This window comes from Myotis daubentonii, chromosome 2 (genome assembly GCF_963259705.1).
Source record: "Myotis daubentonii chromosome 2, mMyoDau2.1, whole genome shotgun sequence".
Lineage (NCBI taxonomy): Eukaryota > Metazoa > Chordata > Mammalia > Chiroptera > Vespertilionidae > Myotis > Myotis daubentonii.
The window spans coordinates 57625454-57643911 of record NC_081841.1 but is presented as its reverse complement, the minus strand read 5'-3'; the positions used below and the strand labels follow the sequence as shown (position 1 = coordinate 57643911).

Here is an 18458-nt window from a genome sequence, read left to right as displayed (position 1 = left end):
GGTAGCCTTCTGGGTCCGCCCCTGAGAGGAGGGCAAGGTCCAGTTAAAAGATCACTGCTTGGGGAGACCGAGGTCAGAGACTAGAGTCTGAGACACCGTGCATATCATGTTGAAGATGAGCGGGTGGCAGCGACAGAGCCAAAATCAGAGCCGGAATCTGAGGCGAGAGGTGAGTACTGACCGTCCATCTACCTTTTACTCTTGCATCTTTGCGCCGTTGTCCCCTCAAAGTCGGGGCATCCCCTCTTCAGGATGTGTCATCACCCGCTCCATAATGAACTTAGTGACGGTCCGAAGGCGAGATGGGGAGAATCCTTTATTCGGGAGAGGTGTTACAGAGCCTGCTTCCTTCGCGACAGCATCACCCACCCCTGCCCGGGGCGAGGGGCCGGCTGCCCTCAGGAGTTATTCTGTTCTCTGCAGTGGCTGACCTCAGGCCTCCGCGTTAGGCCAGTCTGGTGGGAGGCGGAGCAGCAAGACACACCCCCACGTCGAGAAGCCTGTTGGACCGCAGCTGAGGCCGCTGCCTTGGCCTGGCCACCAAACAGCCCCACCCCTAGTCCCGTGTCGGAGGCAGCGTCTCAGTGCCAGCATGGCCACGTTGGTAGTGGGGCTCCGGAACCTTACACGGACAGCCATTCCGCACCTTCAGGAAGCTGACACAGCCTGGGAGGAAGGATGCCCCTGGCCAGGGAGAGCAGATAGGTTTTGTACTTTCCCCCAGAGGTCCCTGGGCCTCCTGCACAAGAGAGCATCCTGTATCTCTTAAGTGTGGGAAGTCATTTGGGGTCTCCCCAGTGTATGGTCCTTCTCCTAAGCGTGGTCCCTGCTTCTTTCTCCCTGTCCTGTCTCCAACTAATCTCTGTGTAACCATTGCATCAGGCCAGTCCCCTGTTTGGCTCTACAGCCCTCTGGCCTGGGGCTCCACTGCTGATGAAAGCCACCTTCCAGGCTCTGGAAGGCAAGGAGGGTTCCCCAGGGAGGACAGTCCTGCAGACAAACACTCTGGGCGATATTGCATCTACAGTCCCCAGAGATAGGCAGCTGCTGCTCTACTTCTGGCTTCATCCTCCCTTCCCTGTAAGAGAGATTGGGGAGAATTTACCCATTCATTCCTAACGAGCACCTACTATGTGCAGTTTGGGGCCCAGGAAACATCCATGAATAAGAGAAAAAAATTCTGCTCTCAGAGCTTACAGTTCAGTGGGAAAAGGCATACAGTAAACAGATAAGTGCCATAGAAAAAACTAATGAATTTAAGAGTAGAAAATGCTTTGGGTGAGGGTTAATTTTACATTGGGTGATCAGGGATTCCCTCACTGAAATGACCATTAAGTTAAAAACCTGAAAGAGGTGCGGCAGTAAGCCATGCAGGTATGCGGGAGAGCTTTCCAGAAGGGACAGCAAGAACAGAGGTCCTGAGGTGGGAGCACGCACAGTATCTTTAGAGAACAGAAGGCCAGTTGGCTGCTCTAGAGTGAGAAGAGGGAGAGTGGTCAACGAGAAATCCAGAGCAGAGAAGGAGCCGACTGTGTGGGTTCTGCTAAGCCATTTTATGCGGGAAGTTGGAAGTCATTGGTGATTTTGAACAGAGGAGTGACACGACCTGATTTTAAGTTTAAAAGGCCCACTCTGGTTGCTGTGTTGTGAATAGACTCAGGGAAGGGTGGTAAGAGCAGAAACTGGGAAACCTGCCGTCATCCCAGAGAGATAGTAACTTGATAGTAACAATGGAATTGGAGAAGAATTTAGATTCTGGGTTTGTGAAGAATGAGTTAAGAAATTTTGCTGGTGGTTTGAATTGGATTGTGAGGTGTAAGAGGAGAGGGATCAATGAAGATACCAATGTTCAATGAAGATACAAAGCTACTAGAGTTGCCATTTACCAAGATAGGGAAGGGGAAGAGGAAGATTAGCAGGAGTTTGTTTTAGACATATTAAGTCTGAGATGCCTATGAGACATCCAAAAGGAGACAGCAAGTAAGCAGTTAGATAACAGAGTTAGAGGTCTATACTGGGACTGTACAATTTGGAGGATGTCAGTGTGGGAATGGAATTAGGAAAATTTGTTTTGTTCCCTTCCCTGAAGTATAGTCCTTACTTACCCTGGCAGGTTTGAAGCCTGCCTTGAATTTAGAGAAAGCTGAGATGGCCAGGGCTTTCCTATTATGCAATCAGGACTACAAATGTCAGCAACTAAAAATAAAGGAAATTAGGCTCTCCTCTGTCCTTGGAAATGGGTACCGGGACTGTTAACTATCCATACTCTGTAAGACAGGAAGTAAGAATGGATCAATAGGATGCTGGAGATAAAAGTAAAAGAACCAGGCTCTCCCCCTTCCAAAAGTGGTTAACATATTTATCTTTGATTCCCCACAGTGTTCAAGAAGGAAGTGTATCTTCATACATCACCACACCTGAAAGCAGGTAAACCTAACCAACCCTTTCCCAAAACCAACTCCTAAGAGTTGCTATTTAGCCTTCCTTTATTGGGACTCTGAGAAGTGAAACACTTAGAGAGGAGGGTTTGCATCTGAGCACTTTTGCTGTCAGACCACATCCATCCACCTGGCCTGTCCCTAACAAGGTGACCAAATCACTGTTTGTAGAAGCATGTCCTAATCAAAAGATGGCTCTGAGTAAGCAGTCAGCCCCAACCAAGATAATGGGTTTGTCTTACCACACCTCAATCCCCATCAAAGCTAGACTAACCCGCCTTGACCGGTTTGGCTCAGTGGATAGAGCGTCGGCCTGTGGACTGAAGGGTCCCAGTTCGATTCCGGTCAAGGGCATGTACCTTGGTTGCAGGCACATCCCCAGTGGGGGGTGTGCAGGAGGCAGGTCATCAATGTTTCTCTCTCATCGATGTTTCTACCTCTCTGTCCCTCTCCCTTCCCCTGTGTAAAAAATCAATAAAATATATTTAAAAAAAAAAAAAAAGTTAGACTGACCCATGAAACTCCCCACCCAGGAAAAAGGAGCACAACTGATGTGGCAATTGCCCCTGGAAACTACCAATGGAGTTTCTCAGGGCGGCTAACTTTTTTGTTGTTGTTAATCTTCACTCGAGGATATTTTTCCATTGATTTTTAGAGAGTGAAAGGGAGAGGGGAGAGACAGAAACATTGATGTGAGAGAGACACATCGATTGGTTGCCTCCTGCACACACTCAACCAGGGCCAAGGAACCTGCAACCAAGCTATGTGCCCTTGACCGGAATCAAACTCGAGATCCTTCAGTCCTCGGGCGGATGCTCTATCCACTGAGCCAAACCAGCTAGGGCGGGCAGATAACTTTTACTACAATCCCATAAGAATGTATATCCAGGCACTTACTTCTTCAAGTGCTGGGCAAAAGCAAGGAGGGATTATTAGTATAGACCAGGGGTTGGTAAATTTTAAAGGGCCAGATAGTAAATGTTTTAGATATAGAGGGCCACACAATTTGTCACAACTATTCATCTCCACTGTTGTAGCATAAAAGTAGCCATAAAAAATATGTAAATCAATAGATGTGTCCGTGTTCCAGTAAAACTTTACTGCAGAAACAGGCAGCAGGCCAGTTTGCCAAACTGTGGTATAAACCGTTTGACTGCTTTGTGGTGCTCATTCCCCCCCCATCTTTCCCTCCCTTCCCCACTATCCCAAGTATATCCTTTTTCAGAGCCTGATCCAGCTGCAGCGATGGCAGCCGAGTCTTTGCCTTTCTCCTTCGGGACACTGTCCAGCTGGGAACTGGAAGCCTGGTATGAGGACCTGCAGGAGGTGCTGTCCTCAGATGAAAATGGGCGTGCCTATGTCTCACCCCCTGGAAATGAGGAGGTGAGAATGCTACACATAAAGCTGGGGGTGGGGGTGGGTGTGTGTGCTGATTTTCCCATCTCAACTAATAGCGCCTGCCTTTCCTCATTCCCTGGAAGGAAGAATCAAAAACCTTCACCACTCTTGACCCTGCCTCTCTGGCGTGGCTGACTGAGGAGCCAGGACCAGCAGAGGTCACAAGCACCTTCCAGAGCCCTCGCTCTCCAAATTCCAGTCAGAGCTCCCTGGCTCAGGAGGAAGAGGAGGAAGACCAAGGAATACCCAGGAAACGGAAACGGAGTGGTCAGTCCCCGGCCCGGGCTGGAAAGCAACGCATGAAGGATAAGGAACAAGAGAATGAAAGGAAAGTGGCACAGCTAGCTGAAGAGAATGAACGGCTCAAGCAGGAAATCGAGCGTCTGACCAGAGAAGTGGAGGTGACTCGCCGAGCTCTAATTGACCGAATGGTCAATCTGCATCAAGCATGAACACTTGGGACCATCACTTCCCCCTTGAGCCAGTACCATCTTTTCCCAGAGGTGGCTACTAACCACCTTCTTATGAGTGTCAATGATGTGACCCTTAACCCCATACCTACAGTAGAGGGAAAGCTCTGGGTAGACAAGAAGAAAGGGTCTCAGCATGTATATAGAGATTGCATATTTATTTATTACTGTCCATATCCATTAAAGTGACTCTATAAGTCAAGTTCTCACTTTCACTTTTTCTTCTTGCCTTTAGGGGTTTCAAGAGGTTTCCCCTCAGCTAGAGCCAACTGCTTCTTCAGATCCAAGAGTTTAGCCACTTCTGCAGCAACCTGGTTCTTGTCTGCCTTTTGTGCTTTCAGTTCACGGACAATGTTGCCCTAAGAGAAGAGGGAGGAGGTGGGGGAATAACAATAGTGAGACCAGAAAGGACCTATGTAGGATTTAAGTTTTGTGGTCTCCCACATAGGATTCAAACTTCATACCTGTTTTGTCACTTCATCCATCAGCACTTGTATCTGCTGTGGTCCAGCTGTCTCTATAACTGCTGGCTTGGGGGACACTTTTGCCTGGAGAATAATAACAGAGTTATCACCTGCTGCCATAAATATCCCCTGACCTCAAGTTTTATACAACATCTTGGGGGAAGTGATTACCTTTAACACCAGGGACTCTTCTAGCTAAGACAGGAAAGAAAAACTTTAAGTGAGGAAGTAGCAGGGCCAAAAGGTGGAAAGAGTGATGAGTGAGGACTACTTATGGACACTTAGGAGATGGCGCTGTGGCTGTTGCTGGGTGAGAGCACAGTCTAGCTTTCTCACCTGGCCCCCACCGAAGCGCTGCCTCAAATTTTCAATCTGGTCATTTTCCAATTTTTGGAACAAGGGACTGACCTATAAAAAAAAGAATTCCAGAACCATTCACTGATTAGGTATAAACTCTATCAGACTATACAGAGGGCCTCTCTAACCCCAATCACCAACATTCAGGGACTCTAAATGCTTTACAAAAAGCTTGAGTGTATCGCCGATTTCAGTAAAGAATCCAGGAAAAGTCCTAGCAGTCACTATGAAAAAACAAAGTATTAATAGGGTCCAAGATTAAGTGATGCTAGGTTGATGCAAAAGTTTAAAGGTGGACTTACTTTATCATCTTGTGTCAAAGGGGAAATGGCTACCCTGTATTCTCACAGCTCACTGATTGTTAGCCTTATGGAGACCAAGTGACCATGGCGTTACTTCAAGCATCTACTGTATATCAGTTTCATTTACCATGTACTGGGTTCTGGCATGAAGGACGATGAGAAAATATGGGCTACAGATAACACTGGGCTTGGGAGCCAATACCAAGAATTTTATATCAATAACAAGCCTAAGTGCAAAATGGGGAGGGGTGTCAAAGAGCTTCAGAGAATAGCTGTGAAAGCCCCATGCCCAAAGTAAGTTCTCTGACCCTCCCCAAAGGCTGCATGGCACATGCAGGAATTTTATTAGTAAAAGAGACAATGGCTCTTCCGATCCTCAGAGACTTACTGTGCCAATCTGGTGTCCTGCTGGTAAGGTGCACAGGAAGTCTGTGGGCAGGATGCTGCAGGCTGGAGGTGGGAGCTGCAGCTGGGCCGCAATCATAGAGCTAACCGTAGGCATGTAAGGCTGGAGCATGGTGGATAGCAAAGCAGCTATATTCACTGCCAAGCCTGTCACTGTCCCTGCCCGCTGCCTAGATAAACAGAGTCATTAGTCAGGACTTCTAAGAGGACACAGCCTACCACATACTTTATCCCTGTAGCCAACCCTGCCTCCTTACCTACCTGTCAGCCTCGCTGCCTTTAATCCGCTTCCAGGGTTCATTCACCTGAATGTATTGGTTGCCGTAACGAGAGATGGTGAGGATACTGCGTAAGGCATCCCGGATCCTGGGAAGGGGGGAGGCAGGCCAAGGTATAAGGTCCTGGAAAGACCAGTATGGGCTTCTCAACATGCCAGCAGACCACTCAGATGAGACGGGTGTAGGTTACTTACCGAACCTTCTCTAGAAGCTGGTGATAGTGCTGGAGCTCCAGGGAGACATGGGCCAGCAGGCGCTGATCATCAGAGGTAAGCACCATCTCGGGCACATAACCCCCAAAAAACTTAGACACAAACATCCCAGCTCTTGATAGGAGTAAGGGAAGGAGAGGGGGGAGAAAAAAAGAGTAATTTCCCAGTCTTCTTAGAGAAATTTGACCCGGTTTTCTTAATTCTACATTCTTTCAGAACTGATACTTCCTGGCTCCTTCAAGCTGGAAGGCAAAGCTTAACAAAGTAATTCCTTATCCTCTCCCCTAAGAATACAACTGCACATAACAGACATTTCACATTCATTATCCCTTGTTTAAAGAACCCTGATAAAGTTAAGCAACTGTTCGTTTTATTTTTAAAAATCAACACTCAGAATAATCAAGTTTAAATATATGTAAATTGCTACTGTTAAAATGTGATTAATGATCAAACCTGAAAGGGTAGGTAGCCATTGAGGATATTTATTTAGATTTCAGAATAGCTGACATAGGGCCAAAAATGAAATTGAGCTCAAGTAACAAAAACTCCAGAGTTCAGCAGAAGTCTCCTACCCCTACACTAAAATAAACCCTTTCCTCAGTTAAACTTTTCAAATGCATGCAACTTTTTTTTTTTTGCAAAAACACATTTCCAATTCTACAAAGAACATTAATAAACAATTTACAAAACTTTGTGACCAACTTTGCTAAATCACATTTCTATCACCAACTTCCCCCAAGCATACATAAGCTATTATGTTCTAGGAATATCAAGTCCCAATTGATAGGAATCCACTTTCCACATTATCCTCCCACCCCTCCCAGCTTCCTGCTCATTCACTAGGCATCTCTTCATTCCCATCTCCCACTTCATGGAGCAGAGTTAGCACCAGCCCAGCTCATCTACTGACTGACCCCTCACCAAGTCCTACCTATTGATGAAGTTTCCCAGGTTGTTAAGCAGCTCAGAGTTATTCTTCAGTAACATATCTGTCCAGGAGAAGGCACTGTCCTGGCCCTCAGGCCGAATGTACAGCAGGTAGAAGCGCCAGATGTCAGCAGGAATCCCTGTGTCCTTGGCCATGTCCCCAAACACTCCCACACCCCGACTCTTAGAGAACTTCCCATCCTCATAATTCAGATATTCTGGATTGAGAAAGAGAATGAAGAGAACCATCTGCTCGAATCACTTTCTCCCCTTTCTGACCTACTGACTCTCCTTTGAACTCAACTATGGGTGTCCAGCAACACTTCTTGAGTAGCTGCCTGAATCCTGCCTCTCCATTTGGGCCTTCCCCCGGCTTTGCTTCTATTCATTATGAAGTTTTAGCTTTTGACTCTTGCTTTCTTCAGTTCTTGTTTCCTTCTAGGTTGAGTTCTCAGGTTCAAATTATTTCCTATCTCAACTCCTAACTCAAGACCCAGCACCTTTCCAAAACCTTCCAAGTATTGCCTCAGCTCTCATTCCCTAGGAATATTCCTAGTCCAGTCTTCCAGGGTACCTGTAGCAATGAGATGGCTGACCAAGGTGTAGTTGTCCTCAGCTCCCAGGGCTGAACAAGGAAAGACTAAGCCGTGGAAGGGAACGTTGTCTTTGGCCATGAACTGATAGAGGCTCACCTACAGAATACAGTTGGAAGACAGCTCCTGAGACCTTCTTCAAAGGCCTCAGGAAGAGCCAACACCCAATCCTAACCCCCCCACGCACATATACGCACGCACCCTCCGCACAGACAGGCTAACCAAGAACTGCTTACTTGCTCTGGGTTCTTCCACCATTTCTCCCATTGGTCTGTGTAGTTGGCGGTGATGGATATGTATCCAAACGTGGCATCAAACCAGACATAGAATACCTGGAGAGAGACACGGTGGGATAAAAAAAACACTGGGAATACACTTGATATAATACAATAATATAATGTTATTGACCTAAGTAACCCCGAAAAATTCAATTTTTTTAAAAATTGGGAAACCCAGTTAAACAAGACATAGTCAACAGTGTACTATGTTAGCCCAGGATCTCAAGGCTGAATAATAAGAGATATCCGTAAAGCATGGGATTCTTACCTTGTCCTCAAAACCTTCTAAGGGTACAGGGGTTCCCCATTTGAGGTCTCGGGTTATGCAGCGTGGCTTGAGGCCATCCCGAAGCCAAGAACGAATGATGAACCGGGCATTGGGTGTCCAGTCACTGCCAGGCACAGTCTTCCCCAACCACTCCTCAAGTCGGTCTTCCAGCTGAGAAGGCAGAGACAGAAGGCTGACTTAGAAATGCCTCATACACAGTTTGCTTAAGGGTAAATACGTACAACCCTTTGGACTAGTCTGGTGATATATTAAAATTAAAAGACTCATGACTTTGCCGAAACCGGTTTGGCTCAGTGGATAGAGCGTCGGCCTGCGGACTCAAGGGTCCCAGGTTTGATTCCGGTCAAGGGCATGTACGTGGGTTGCAAGCACATCCCCAGTGGGGGATATGCAGGAGGCAGCTGGTCGATGTTTCTCTCTCATCGATGTTTCTAGCTCTCTATCTCTCTCCCTTCCTCTCTGTAAAAAAATCAATAAAATATATTAAAAAAAAAAAAAAAGACTCATGACTTTGACATAGCAATTCCATTTCTAGAAATTTTTTCAATGGAAATATTCACACAAGAATGTATAGATGTGTACATAAAGAAGTGCACTGTTCATCATAGCAAAAAATTGAAACTAAAGAAATATGGTGCATCAATACAATAAAATACTCATGAGGCCATTAAAAAGAGTAAGGTAGACCTATATATAATTGACATGTATAGATCTCCAAGATTCATTACTAATTAAGCTAACTGCAAAACAATATATAGTATAATTCTATTACTATAAAAATAAATATCAGCCGGCTTGGCTCAGTGGATAGAGCGTCAGCCTGCGGACTGAAGGGTCCCAGTTTCAATTCTGGCCAAGGGCACATGCCTGGGTTGCGGGCTTGATCCCCAGTAGGGGGCATGCAGGAGGCAGCCAATCAATGATTCTCTCATCATTGATGTTCTATCTCTCTCTCCTTTTCCTTCCTCTCTGAAATCAATAAAAGAAATAAAAAAATAAATATCAACACACAGACTAACATAAGCCCAGAAATTTTTTAAATATTTTTTTATTGATTTTAGAGAGAGAACGGAAGAGAGAGATGGAAACATTAATAAGAGAGACACATCAACCAACTGCTTCCTGCATGCTCCCTACTGGAGATCGAGCCTGCAACCCAGGCACGTGCCCTGACCGGAAATCAAACTGGTGACCTCTTGGTGCATGGGTAGATGCTCAAACACTGAGCCACATAGGCTGGGCAAGCCCAGAAAAAAATTGTTTTTTTTTACTCCTCACTGGAGGATATTTTTCCATTGATTTTCAGTAAGAGTGACAGAGAGAAGGAAAGACAGAGAGAGACATCGATGTGCGAGAAACACATCGATTGGTTGCCTCCTGCACATGCCCTGACCAGGGCCTGGGCCAGAGAGGAGCCTGCAACCGAGGTACATGCCCTTGACAGGAATCAAACCCAGGACCCTTCAGTCCGCAGGCTGAAGCTCTATCCACTGAGCCAAATTGGCTAGGGCCAGAAAATTTTTGAAGAACAATATGTATCAGTACTTTATTTTCAGATGGGGTTATGGGGAACATTCACATTTATACCATATATTTCTAGCTGAAATTTAAAAAACAAGCTTTTATCACTTTTGTAAGCAGAAAAACAAAAGTAAACTTTTTTAATGGATGGTTTATGTGATTTATCCAATCAAATACCACAATTTCCAAAGCCTGACAATATACTCTATTGGCAAGGCTATGAGGAAACAGCACACTCACAGATTGCTGATGGGAATGCAAAAATGCAACAACCCCTATTGAAGAAAATTTGACAATAAACTACATATGCATTTACCATTGACACAGCAAGTGATCACTTTTAAGGAAATTATCCTGAAGATATAATACAAAAAAAATTTGCTTGCTGTATTTGGTCGAACATTTATCTACTGCAACATCACTTGCAATTGCAAAATACAGTAAGTCCTCACTTAACACCAATAGGTTCTACAGCTTTAAGTGAAATGACATATAACAAAACCAATTTTTACCACAAGCTAATTGATAAAAACAAGAGTTAAGTTCCTACAGCATCTAATCAACATTAGAACAAAACAATATTATTCAAGGACCTGCTGTACTGGAAACTACCTAAATGGAGACCACAGAAAACTGGTTATATAAACTATGGAACCTACACAAATGTAGTTGTTTGTAGCTGTTTAAACAAACAACAATTGCTCTAGCCAGTATGGCTCAGTGGCTAATGTGTCAGCATGCAGACCGAAGTGTCCCAGGTTTGATTCCTCAAGGGCATGTACCTCAGTTGCAGGCTCAATCCCCAGCTCTGGTCAGGGCGCATGCAGGAGGCAACCAGTCTATGTGTCTCTCTCATATTAATGTTTCTCTCTGTCCTCCCCCTCCCTTCTACTCTCTCTAAAAATCAATGAAAAAAATATCCTCAGATGAGGATTAACAAAAAAAAACAACCACCATCAAATAATGATGATCGCTATGAAGTGATATGGAATGATTTCCAGAACATCCTATTAGGTCAGGGGTGATGAATCTTTTTTCTGCCAAGGACCATTGGATATTTATAAAATTATTTGTGGGCCATACAAAATTATCAACTTAAAATTAGCCTGCTATATTTGGTCAAACATTTAATTAACTCACCCCTAATACTTTGGCAGGGCCAGACTAAATGATTTCTCGGGTCTTATACAGCCTGCAGGCCGGATGTTCCCCACCCCTGTCATAAAACATAAAGAAAGGCTGGGGAACTGTTTCAGATGAAAGGAAACTAAAGAGATATAAAAAACTAAATGCAGTCCAGCTGGTGTGGCTCACTGGTTGGGCATCGACTTATGAACCAGGAGGTCACGGTTTGATTCCCAGTCAGGGGGCACATGACTGGGTTGCAAGCTAGATCCCCAGTAGAGGGCATTCAGGAGGCAGCCAATCAATAATTCTCTCTCATCATTGACGTTTCTATTTCTCTCTCCCTCTCCCTTCCGCTCTAAAATCAATAAAAACATATTTTTTAACAAAAGAAGTATTTACGAGTAAAGAGGCCCTCACCGGTTTGGCTCAGTGGATAGAGCGTCAGCCTGCGGACTGAAGGGTCCCAGGTTTGATTCCAGTCAAGGGCATGTACCTTGGTTGCGGGCACATCCCCAGTAGGTGGTGTGCAGGAGGCAGCTGATCGATGTTTCTAACTCTCTATCCCTCTCCCTTCCTCTCTGTAAAATATCAATAAAATATATTTAAAAAAAGAAAAGAGTAAAGAGGACCTATATGTACAGTTCACTCACATGCATACAATATTCCTGAATAGACACAAAGGAAAATGACAGCAGTAAAACACCTCTGCAAGCAGGCCTGGGGTTTAGTGGGTGGGCCTGGGCCTTTCACTTTGGGCCCATTCACTTGTTATGTATTTTTATGATGTATAACTTTAAAATAGAAATTAAAAACATTTAAGAGTAATTTGGTATAGATTTGTGGCTGAGGCTGAGGGGGCAGAAAAGGCCATGCAGACCAAGTTGAGGGAAAGGCCCACTTACCTTGGGCAAGTCCAGAAACAGGTGCCGCGAGGATCTCACCACAGGGCACGATCGGCAGACTTTACACTGAGGCTTCTGCGAAGGAAAATTCAAGAGAAAGTGTGACCCAAGATGAGAGTCAGGATCAGGCCTGCAGATCATGGGGAGCTGTCCAGGCAAGGGGAGAGGCACAGAGGGATGAGCTCCCCAGTGTGCCATCTAACTTAGCTTCACGTTCACACCCAGCCAACTCATCAACTACTTGGGCCTTCTGAGAACTTGGGAGGCTCAGGTCCACGCAGCATAACATGTGTTACTCAGAGTTTCATGTCTCTGTCCTATCACGCCAGAGAACAAAAACAGCCTTCTCAGAGCACTGCACTATATGTGGCTGTATAAGGAGAGGCAGGATTGATGGAAGAGAAGACACACAGCTCCTCTCCTAAGGAAGTTACAATCAAGTTAGGGAGAGAGGGCTTGTATGGGAAACAAGTGCAGACCCATACAAAGCAAAATGTCAAGAAATACTTATTCTCATGGTACAAGTTGACTATACAAACCCAGAAGGGTGATGATTAAAGGAGTAAACAGTTAGGTGGGGCTAATCAGTGCAATAAGTTTTGATCTAAATTTTTGGAGGTGAGAAATTATAATTCTCTCAGGACCTCTCTTCTGAACTCCACAAGCCTCTCTCAAACTGTCTACCTAACCTCTCCTGGGGTGTCTAGAAGGCAGCTCAATTTGTTACTGTTGTTAATCCTCACCTGAGGATACTTCCATTGATTTTTAGAGAAAGTGGAAGGGAGAGAGGGGGAGAGAGAGAAACATCAATATGAGAGAGACACATTGATCGGTAGCCTCCTGCATGCACCCCAACTGGGGCCAGTATCAAACCTGCAAACCCAGGTATGTGCCCTTGACCAGGAATCAAATCCATGATCCTTCAGTGCTCGGGCCGATGCTCTAACCAGACCGACCAGGGCAAGGAATCTCAAATTTAACAAACCCAAATAGATTCCACCAGAAAGCCTGTTTTTCTTTTTTTTCTTCTTTTTTAAAAAATACATTTTATTGATTTTTCACAGAGAGGAAGGGAGAGGGATAGAGAGTTAGAAACATCGATGAGAGAGGAACATCGATCAGCTGCCTCCTGCACACCTCCTACTGGGGATGTGCCCACAGCCAAGGTACATGCCCTTGGCCGGAATCAAACCTGGGACCTTTCAGTCCGCAGGCTGACGCTCTATCCACTGAGCCAAACCGGTTAGGGCCAGAAAGCCTGTTTTTCATCTAATCACACCCATGTTCATAGCAGCTCAAGCCAAAAACTTAAAAGTCATCATTTCCTTGACTTTCCCATCACCCAGAATTCCAGTCTATCCAATTGTACAGTCTGCCTCCACAATGTATCTCAAGGTTCTCCCCATCCCCATTTCTACTATTAACCTCGTCCGAGTCAACATCATCCCATTTTGGAGCTACCACTCTAGTCTCCAAACTTTCATGCTTCCCTCCCATCCATTTTCCACAGAGCAGCTTGCCATTCAACTCCCACAATGGCTTACTAGGCCCTGGTAATCTGACCTCGTCTCAATCCACCCTCTCTCTCATTCACTATGCTACAGTTATACTGGCCTTTTTAATTCTGCCTTTTAAGCCTTTGCATTTCCACGCCCCTTTGCTTGTAACGCTCTGAACCTCACTCTCATAGCCTGGCTTGCTCCCTCTCATTCTTCAGTTAAACTCTGTTTAAATGTTACCTCCTTTGAGATGCCTTCCCTAATCACCTACCTCTCCCCAGAAGTCACTCTCTATCACATCTCCCTGGCAGTTTATTCCATAATTATATACTTGTCTTTAGTTTCCTCCCCACACTAAATAAGTCCGTCTTGTTCACTGCCACATCCTGAGCACCTAGAACTGTGACTGCCCTATTATAAGAACTCAAAAAAAGTTAATGAATGAATAGCCCGGTTGGCATGGCTCAGTGGTTGAGCATCGACCTATAAGCCAGGAGGTAAGGGTTCAATTCCTGGTCAGGGCACATGCCTGGGTTGCAGGCTCGATCCCCGGTGTGGGGCATGCACGAGGCAGCCAATCAATGATTCTCTCTCATCACTAATGTTTCTTTCTCCCTTCTCCCTTCCTCTCTGAAATCAATAATAATAAAAAGAGCCCTAACCGGTTTGGCTCAGTGGATAGAGCGTCGGCCCGCGGACTGAAAGGTCCCAGGTTCGATTCCGGCCAAGGGCATGTACCTTGGTTGCGTGCACATCCCCAGTAGGAGGTGTGCAGGAGGCAGCTGATAGATGTTTCTCTCTCATCGATGTTTCTGGCTCTCTATCCCACTCCCTTCCTCTCTGTGAAAAATCAATAAAATATATTTTAAAAAAATAATAATAATAATAAAAAGAATGACTAAGTAACAAATGAGTAAACATGGAGTATAAGAGACAGCATTTATAGAATGTGGTCTGAAACAGAAGCAAAAGTAGAGAAATATAAATTCAATTCCCTAGCACAATGCTAAGCACATAGTAAATGTTCATTTAGTAAGTAATTATCTAACGAGCTGAATGATGAGTTGCTGAGATGGAGTAGAAAGAACCACTGGTCAAAGGTCTTGAATGCTAAAACAAAAATCCTGAGTGGGACAAGATTGGGAGTCCCTTAATGGAGACTGCTGCCCTGGCCAAATGACTCAGCTGGTTAGAGCATCATCCTGATATGCCAAGGTTTGATCCCCAGTCAGGGCACATACAAGAATCAACCAATGAATGCATAAATAAGTGGAAAAACAAATCAATGTTTCTCTCTCTCCCCCCTCCCCATTCCCTTCTCTTTCTAAAATCAATTAATTAATTAAAAAGAAGAAGAAGAATAGAGACTGTCTCCTTCTGGGCTCCTAGGAGACCTTCCACTCACCTTGAGCTCTACAGCATTGATGAGCTTGCCACACTTGTCACACTGGTCACCCCGGGCCTCCTCATAGCCACAGAAGGGACACACACCCTCCACAAAGCGGTCAGCCAGGAAGCGGGCACAACGCTCACACCGCAGTTGCTCCACAGTATCTTGCAGCACAAAACCTCGGTTCCACAATCGTTGAAAGATGTCCTGTGTGATTCTGGTGAGGTGAGCAAGGCACAGGGGAGGGACAGGTCAGAGAAGTCAGAAGAAGGGGTGCAGCCCTCCCTCCTGCTACTCTACCTAGGACCCAAATTCATTTAGTCCAAATGCCAAAGAAATCAGGCAGAAGATCCTTCAAGGCAAAGGCCATCTAGTCATCTTTAGGGAGTTGGACTAGATGACCCCAGACCCCTTACACATACTCTTCAACTCCTCAGTCTCTTCCCTTGACATTTTAGAATTTGTCAAATACAGGCTTTGTTTTGTATTCTTCATTAACAAAAATCTCCAAAAGAATAGTACTATGTCCTAAAAATTAAATCAGTCCAACTATTAACCCACACAGCACCATTAGCTGACAGCCTGTCTACCATGGAGAGGTTTTATAAGGATGAATTACCAGGCAAAAGAAGGAAGAGCATATTTGCTATAAACACCCACAGGATTGGGAAGGAATGTGCTCAGACTCTGTGGCAGCCAGGGAAGGGAAGGGAAGTGGTAGAGGAAAGGCATACTTTCCACAAGCCTCCATCCTGCCTCTTACCTCCCTCACTTGCTCCTCAGAACCTTAATAATGCTTGGAATACATTTCAGGGCAATATTCATGTCCTAAATTTAGGGGGATTGCTTAGACAACCATCTCAGTTCCTCTGTCTCCAGGATATCCTCATGGTCCCCAGCCCCAGCCTTCACTCTCCATTTCTGCCTGATCAGAGGAAACTTACTCCGTCTGTTGTGAAGTGGTGGTGCGACCAAAAATATCAAAGGAGATATTAAACCAGCGGTAAATGTCAGCATGGATGACATGGTACTTGTCACAGATCTCCTGGGGGGTGAGACCCTCCTCCATAGCCTTGGTCTCTGTCGCTGTACCGTACTCATCTGTCCCACACAGATAGAGGGTGTTCCACTGGCGGAGGCGGGAGTACCTGGAAGAGAATATGAGGATCAGCCGCTCCCCATGTCCCCTGGACCCCCTCAGCCTCCACCCTTGGGGCATCCTATTCCTTGGGACCCACGGCTCCCTCAGGTCTTCCCTGCAGCAGTTGGCTCCACCTGGCAAAGACATCAGCACTGAGCACGCAACCAATGATGTTTCCAAGATGGGGGACATTGTTGACATAAGGAAGGGCGCTGGTGATGAGCACATTCCTTTCCCCAGCCACAGGCAACCTGGTGAGGAAGGAGGAAGAGAACAGTTCATGGAAGAGACGCAAGGGTCAAGAGCAGGGGCCCTCAAACTACGGCCCGCGGGCCACATGCAAATACAAATATTGTATTTGTTCCCGCTTTGTTTTTTTACTTCAAAATAAGATATGTGCCGTGGGCATAGGAATTTGTTCATAGTATTTTTTTAAACTATAGTCCGGCCCTCCAACGGTCTGAGGGACAGTGAACTGGCCCCGTTTAAAAAGTTTGAGGACCCCTGGTCAAGAGGGACCAAAACTGCACCAGATACCCAGACACAGATCTAGCCTACATCAGACGATCATGTATATCAGAAGTCTTCCTTCAAATGAACGCACAGGACTAAACTCCCCCAAAAGTCCTGCGATCCCCTACAATAGCAAGGACAGTGCCCCGCCCACAGTGAGCAAGCCTCGTGTACTGCTCCTACACAGCCGTGTTCCAACACTCGACTCTTCTGACTGCTTCTCCTCCATTAGCTCACCCTCAGGCTCCAACTTCCCAGGTACTGACAAAACTCTCCTGAGGCTCTGTCCCGTCACCATCACTCACTACTCCTAACTCCAAAGCCTACCAAGAACTTTCCCGGTGCCGACCGCTTTCCTCCTCCCCAGATGCTGTGTTAATATTACCTCTCGTCTCTACCTGAAATCCTTACAACCCACCACCCCCGACTCCTCTCCCTAACCCATGTTGGTCACTTCCTCGCGGCCTGACTCAAGCCAGCATTCATAACCACCCTCTCCTCCCTTCTCCAGGATCATTCCTAGTCACATCACTCAAGCTGCTGTCTGAAGCCATTCAATCCACTATTCTCTTTTTAGGGTTCATCCTTGACAGCTCAGCTGTGCACATCATGTATCCATCCCCCTTCTCAGCACTGACATTTCATCAAGGACTTTTTGTCTTTCTGACCATTCTCAGTCTATAATCGCTGGACACTGAAATCCAGTTTTGAAATCAGTTCCTTCAGGGAAGCCTTCCTTCATTAATGACTGGCCTTCCATCCAGTCATCCCTGGGTCCCAAGACCCTAGGCACTTAGTAGCACACTATTGTCTTTTGTGTTACCCTGTAACCTGGTGGCAGATAGAAAGGTATGTATGGGGTTCTACCCTCTAGGGCAGCGGTTCTCAACCTGTGGGTCGCAACCGCTTTGGCGGTCGAACAACCCTTTCATAGGGGTCGGCTAAGACCATCCTGCATATCAGATATTTATATTACGATTCATAACAGTAGTAACATTACAGTTATGAAGTAGCAACGAAAATAGTTTTATAGTTGGGTCACAACATGAGGAACTGTATTTAAAGGGCCAGAAGGTTGAGAACCACTGCTCTAGGGGGTTACAGGCTATTACATATCTGCAACTGGAATCAGTGCAATGAGAGGTACAAAGTATCAAAGGAGCTCCAAGGAAGGCAAGCATACACTCCAGCCTAAGATTAAGAGACTTCTCAGCCTGGCTGGTGTGGCTCAGTGGTTGACTGTCAACCCATGAACTAGGAGATCACGGCTTAATTCCCAGTGAGGGCACATGCTCAGGTTGCGAGATCAATCCCTGGTAGGAGGTGTGCAGGAGGCAGCCAATCAACAATTCCCTCTCATCATTGATATTTCTCTCTCTCCCTCTCCCTGAAATCAATAAAAATATATTTTTAAAAGAGAGAGAGAGAGAGAGAGAGACTTCACAGAGGCAGAATACTTGAGTTGGGCCTCAGGAATGGGTAGGAATTTGCCTGATCAAGGCATTAGGGATGTCTTTCAATCAGAAGGAAAGGCACAGAAAACAGTTTGGTTTGGCTATAGGGTCTTTTTTAAAAAAAATTCTCACCCAAGGAGTGAGGATATTTTTGCCATTGCTTTCTAGAGAGTAGAAGGGGGGAGAGAGAAAGAAAGAGAGAAACATCAATGTAAGAGAGACACATCGGTTGGTTGCCTCCCGCACACATCCTGACTGGGGTGGGGACTGGACCTGCAACCTAGGTATGTGCCCTTGATGAGGAATCGAACTGGAGACCCTCTGGTGAGCAGGCAGATGCTCTAACTACTGAGCCACACAGGCCAGGGCGGTAATAGGGTCTTTAATACCAATTGTCTCCTTCTCTACATATGCATTTAAACGTGTTAGCCTGTATAAACATCTGAGGAAGTCTATCTCCTATTCTTTATTACCTCCAAAGGGCTTAGTACTAAACTGT

The 18458-nt window shown here is 45.7% G+C and overlaps 3 protein-coding genes across 5 annotated transcripts in view; 2 read left to right on the top strand and 1 right to left on the bottom strand.

The window, feature by feature from the left end:
* Nucleotides 1-92: 92 nt before the first annotated feature.
* LOC132227814 (DDIT3 upstream open reading frame protein) lies at nucleotides 93-3822 on the top strand. Of its 2 annotated transcripts, none has more exons than XM_059683380.1 (3): nucleotides 93-169; nucleotides 2380-2427; nucleotides 3649-3822. In XM_059683380.1, exons 1-2 carry the CDS (start codon nucleotides 107-109, stop codon nucleotides 2419-2421), a joined length of 105 nt encoding a protein of 34 aa, XP_059539363.1. In that variant the 5' UTR covers nucleotides 93-106; the 3' UTR covers nucleotides 2422-2427; nucleotides 3649-3822. The 2 variants fall into 2 exon arrangements, with proteins under 2 accessions (XP_059539363.1, XP_059539362.1); XM_059683379.1 differs by having other exon boundaries at nucleotides 107-169; nucleotides 3664-3822.
* Nucleotides 3684-4508, top strand: DDIT3 (DNA damage inducible transcript 3). The gene is made up of 2 exons (XM_059683378.1): nucleotides 3684-3821; nucleotides 3920-4508. The coding sequence occupies exons 1-2, from the start codon at nucleotides 3684-3686 to the stop codon at nucleotides 4286-4288; spliced, it is 507 nt and encodes a 168-aa protein (XP_059539361.1). The 3' UTR covers nucleotides 4289-4508.
* Nucleotides 4446-18458, bottom strand: part of MARS1 (methionyl-tRNA synthetase 1) — an 18206-nt gene continuing 4193 nt past the window's right edge. Inside the window, exons 8-22 of one of the 2 annotated variants that reach the window (XM_059683368.1) lie at nucleotides 16127-16243; nucleotides 15796-15999; nucleotides 14867-15068; nucleotides 11963-12037; nucleotides 8391-8561; nucleotides 8081-8176; nucleotides 7826-7943; nucleotides 7256-7469; nucleotides 6307-6438; nucleotides 6096-6200; nucleotides 5818-6004; nucleotides 5107-5178; nucleotides 4942-4965; nucleotides 4771-4854; nucleotides 4446-4665 (exon numbers count right to left, since the gene is read on the bottom strand). In XM_059683368.1, coding sequence (XP_059539351.1) covers nucleotides 4519-4665; nucleotides 4771-4854; nucleotides 4942-4965; nucleotides 5107-5178; nucleotides 5818-6004; nucleotides 6096-6200; nucleotides 6307-6438; nucleotides 7256-7469; nucleotides 7826-7943; nucleotides 8081-8176; nucleotides 8391-8561; nucleotides 11963-12037; nucleotides 14867-15068; nucleotides 15796-15999; nucleotides 16127-16243 — 1948 coding nt within the window. In that variant the 3' untranslated portion in view covers nucleotides 4446-4518. The remainder of the gene's footprint in view (nucleotides 4666-4770; nucleotides 4855-4941; nucleotides 4966-5106; nucleotides 5179-5817; nucleotides 6005-6095; nucleotides 6201-6306; nucleotides 6439-7255; nucleotides 7470-7825; nucleotides 7944-8080; nucleotides 8177-8390; nucleotides 8562-11962; nucleotides 12038-14866; nucleotides 15069-15795; nucleotides 16000-16126; nucleotides 16244-18458) is intronic. The other variant, XM_059683369.1, reaches the window with a different exon arrangement.

Excerpts from the sequence above, each read along its gene's own strand:
- LOC132227814 (XM_059683380.1), top strand. The coding sequence starts at position 107 with ATGTTGAAGATGAGCGGGTGGCAGCGACAGAGCCAAAATCAGAGCCGG. Across the intron at positions 170-2,379 it reads GCCGGAATCTGAGGCGAGAG|TGTTCAAGAAGGAAGTGTAT; the intron begins GTGAGTACTGAC and ends GATTCCCCACAG.
- DDIT3 (XM_059683378.1), top strand. The coding sequence starts at position 3,684 with ATGGCAGCCGAGTCTTTGCCTTTCTCCTTCGGGACACTGTCCAGCTGG. Across the intron at positions 3,822-3,919 it reads CACCCCCTGGAAATGAGGAG|GAAGAATCAAAAACCTTCAC; the intron begins GTGAGAATGCTA and ends ATTCCCTGGAAG.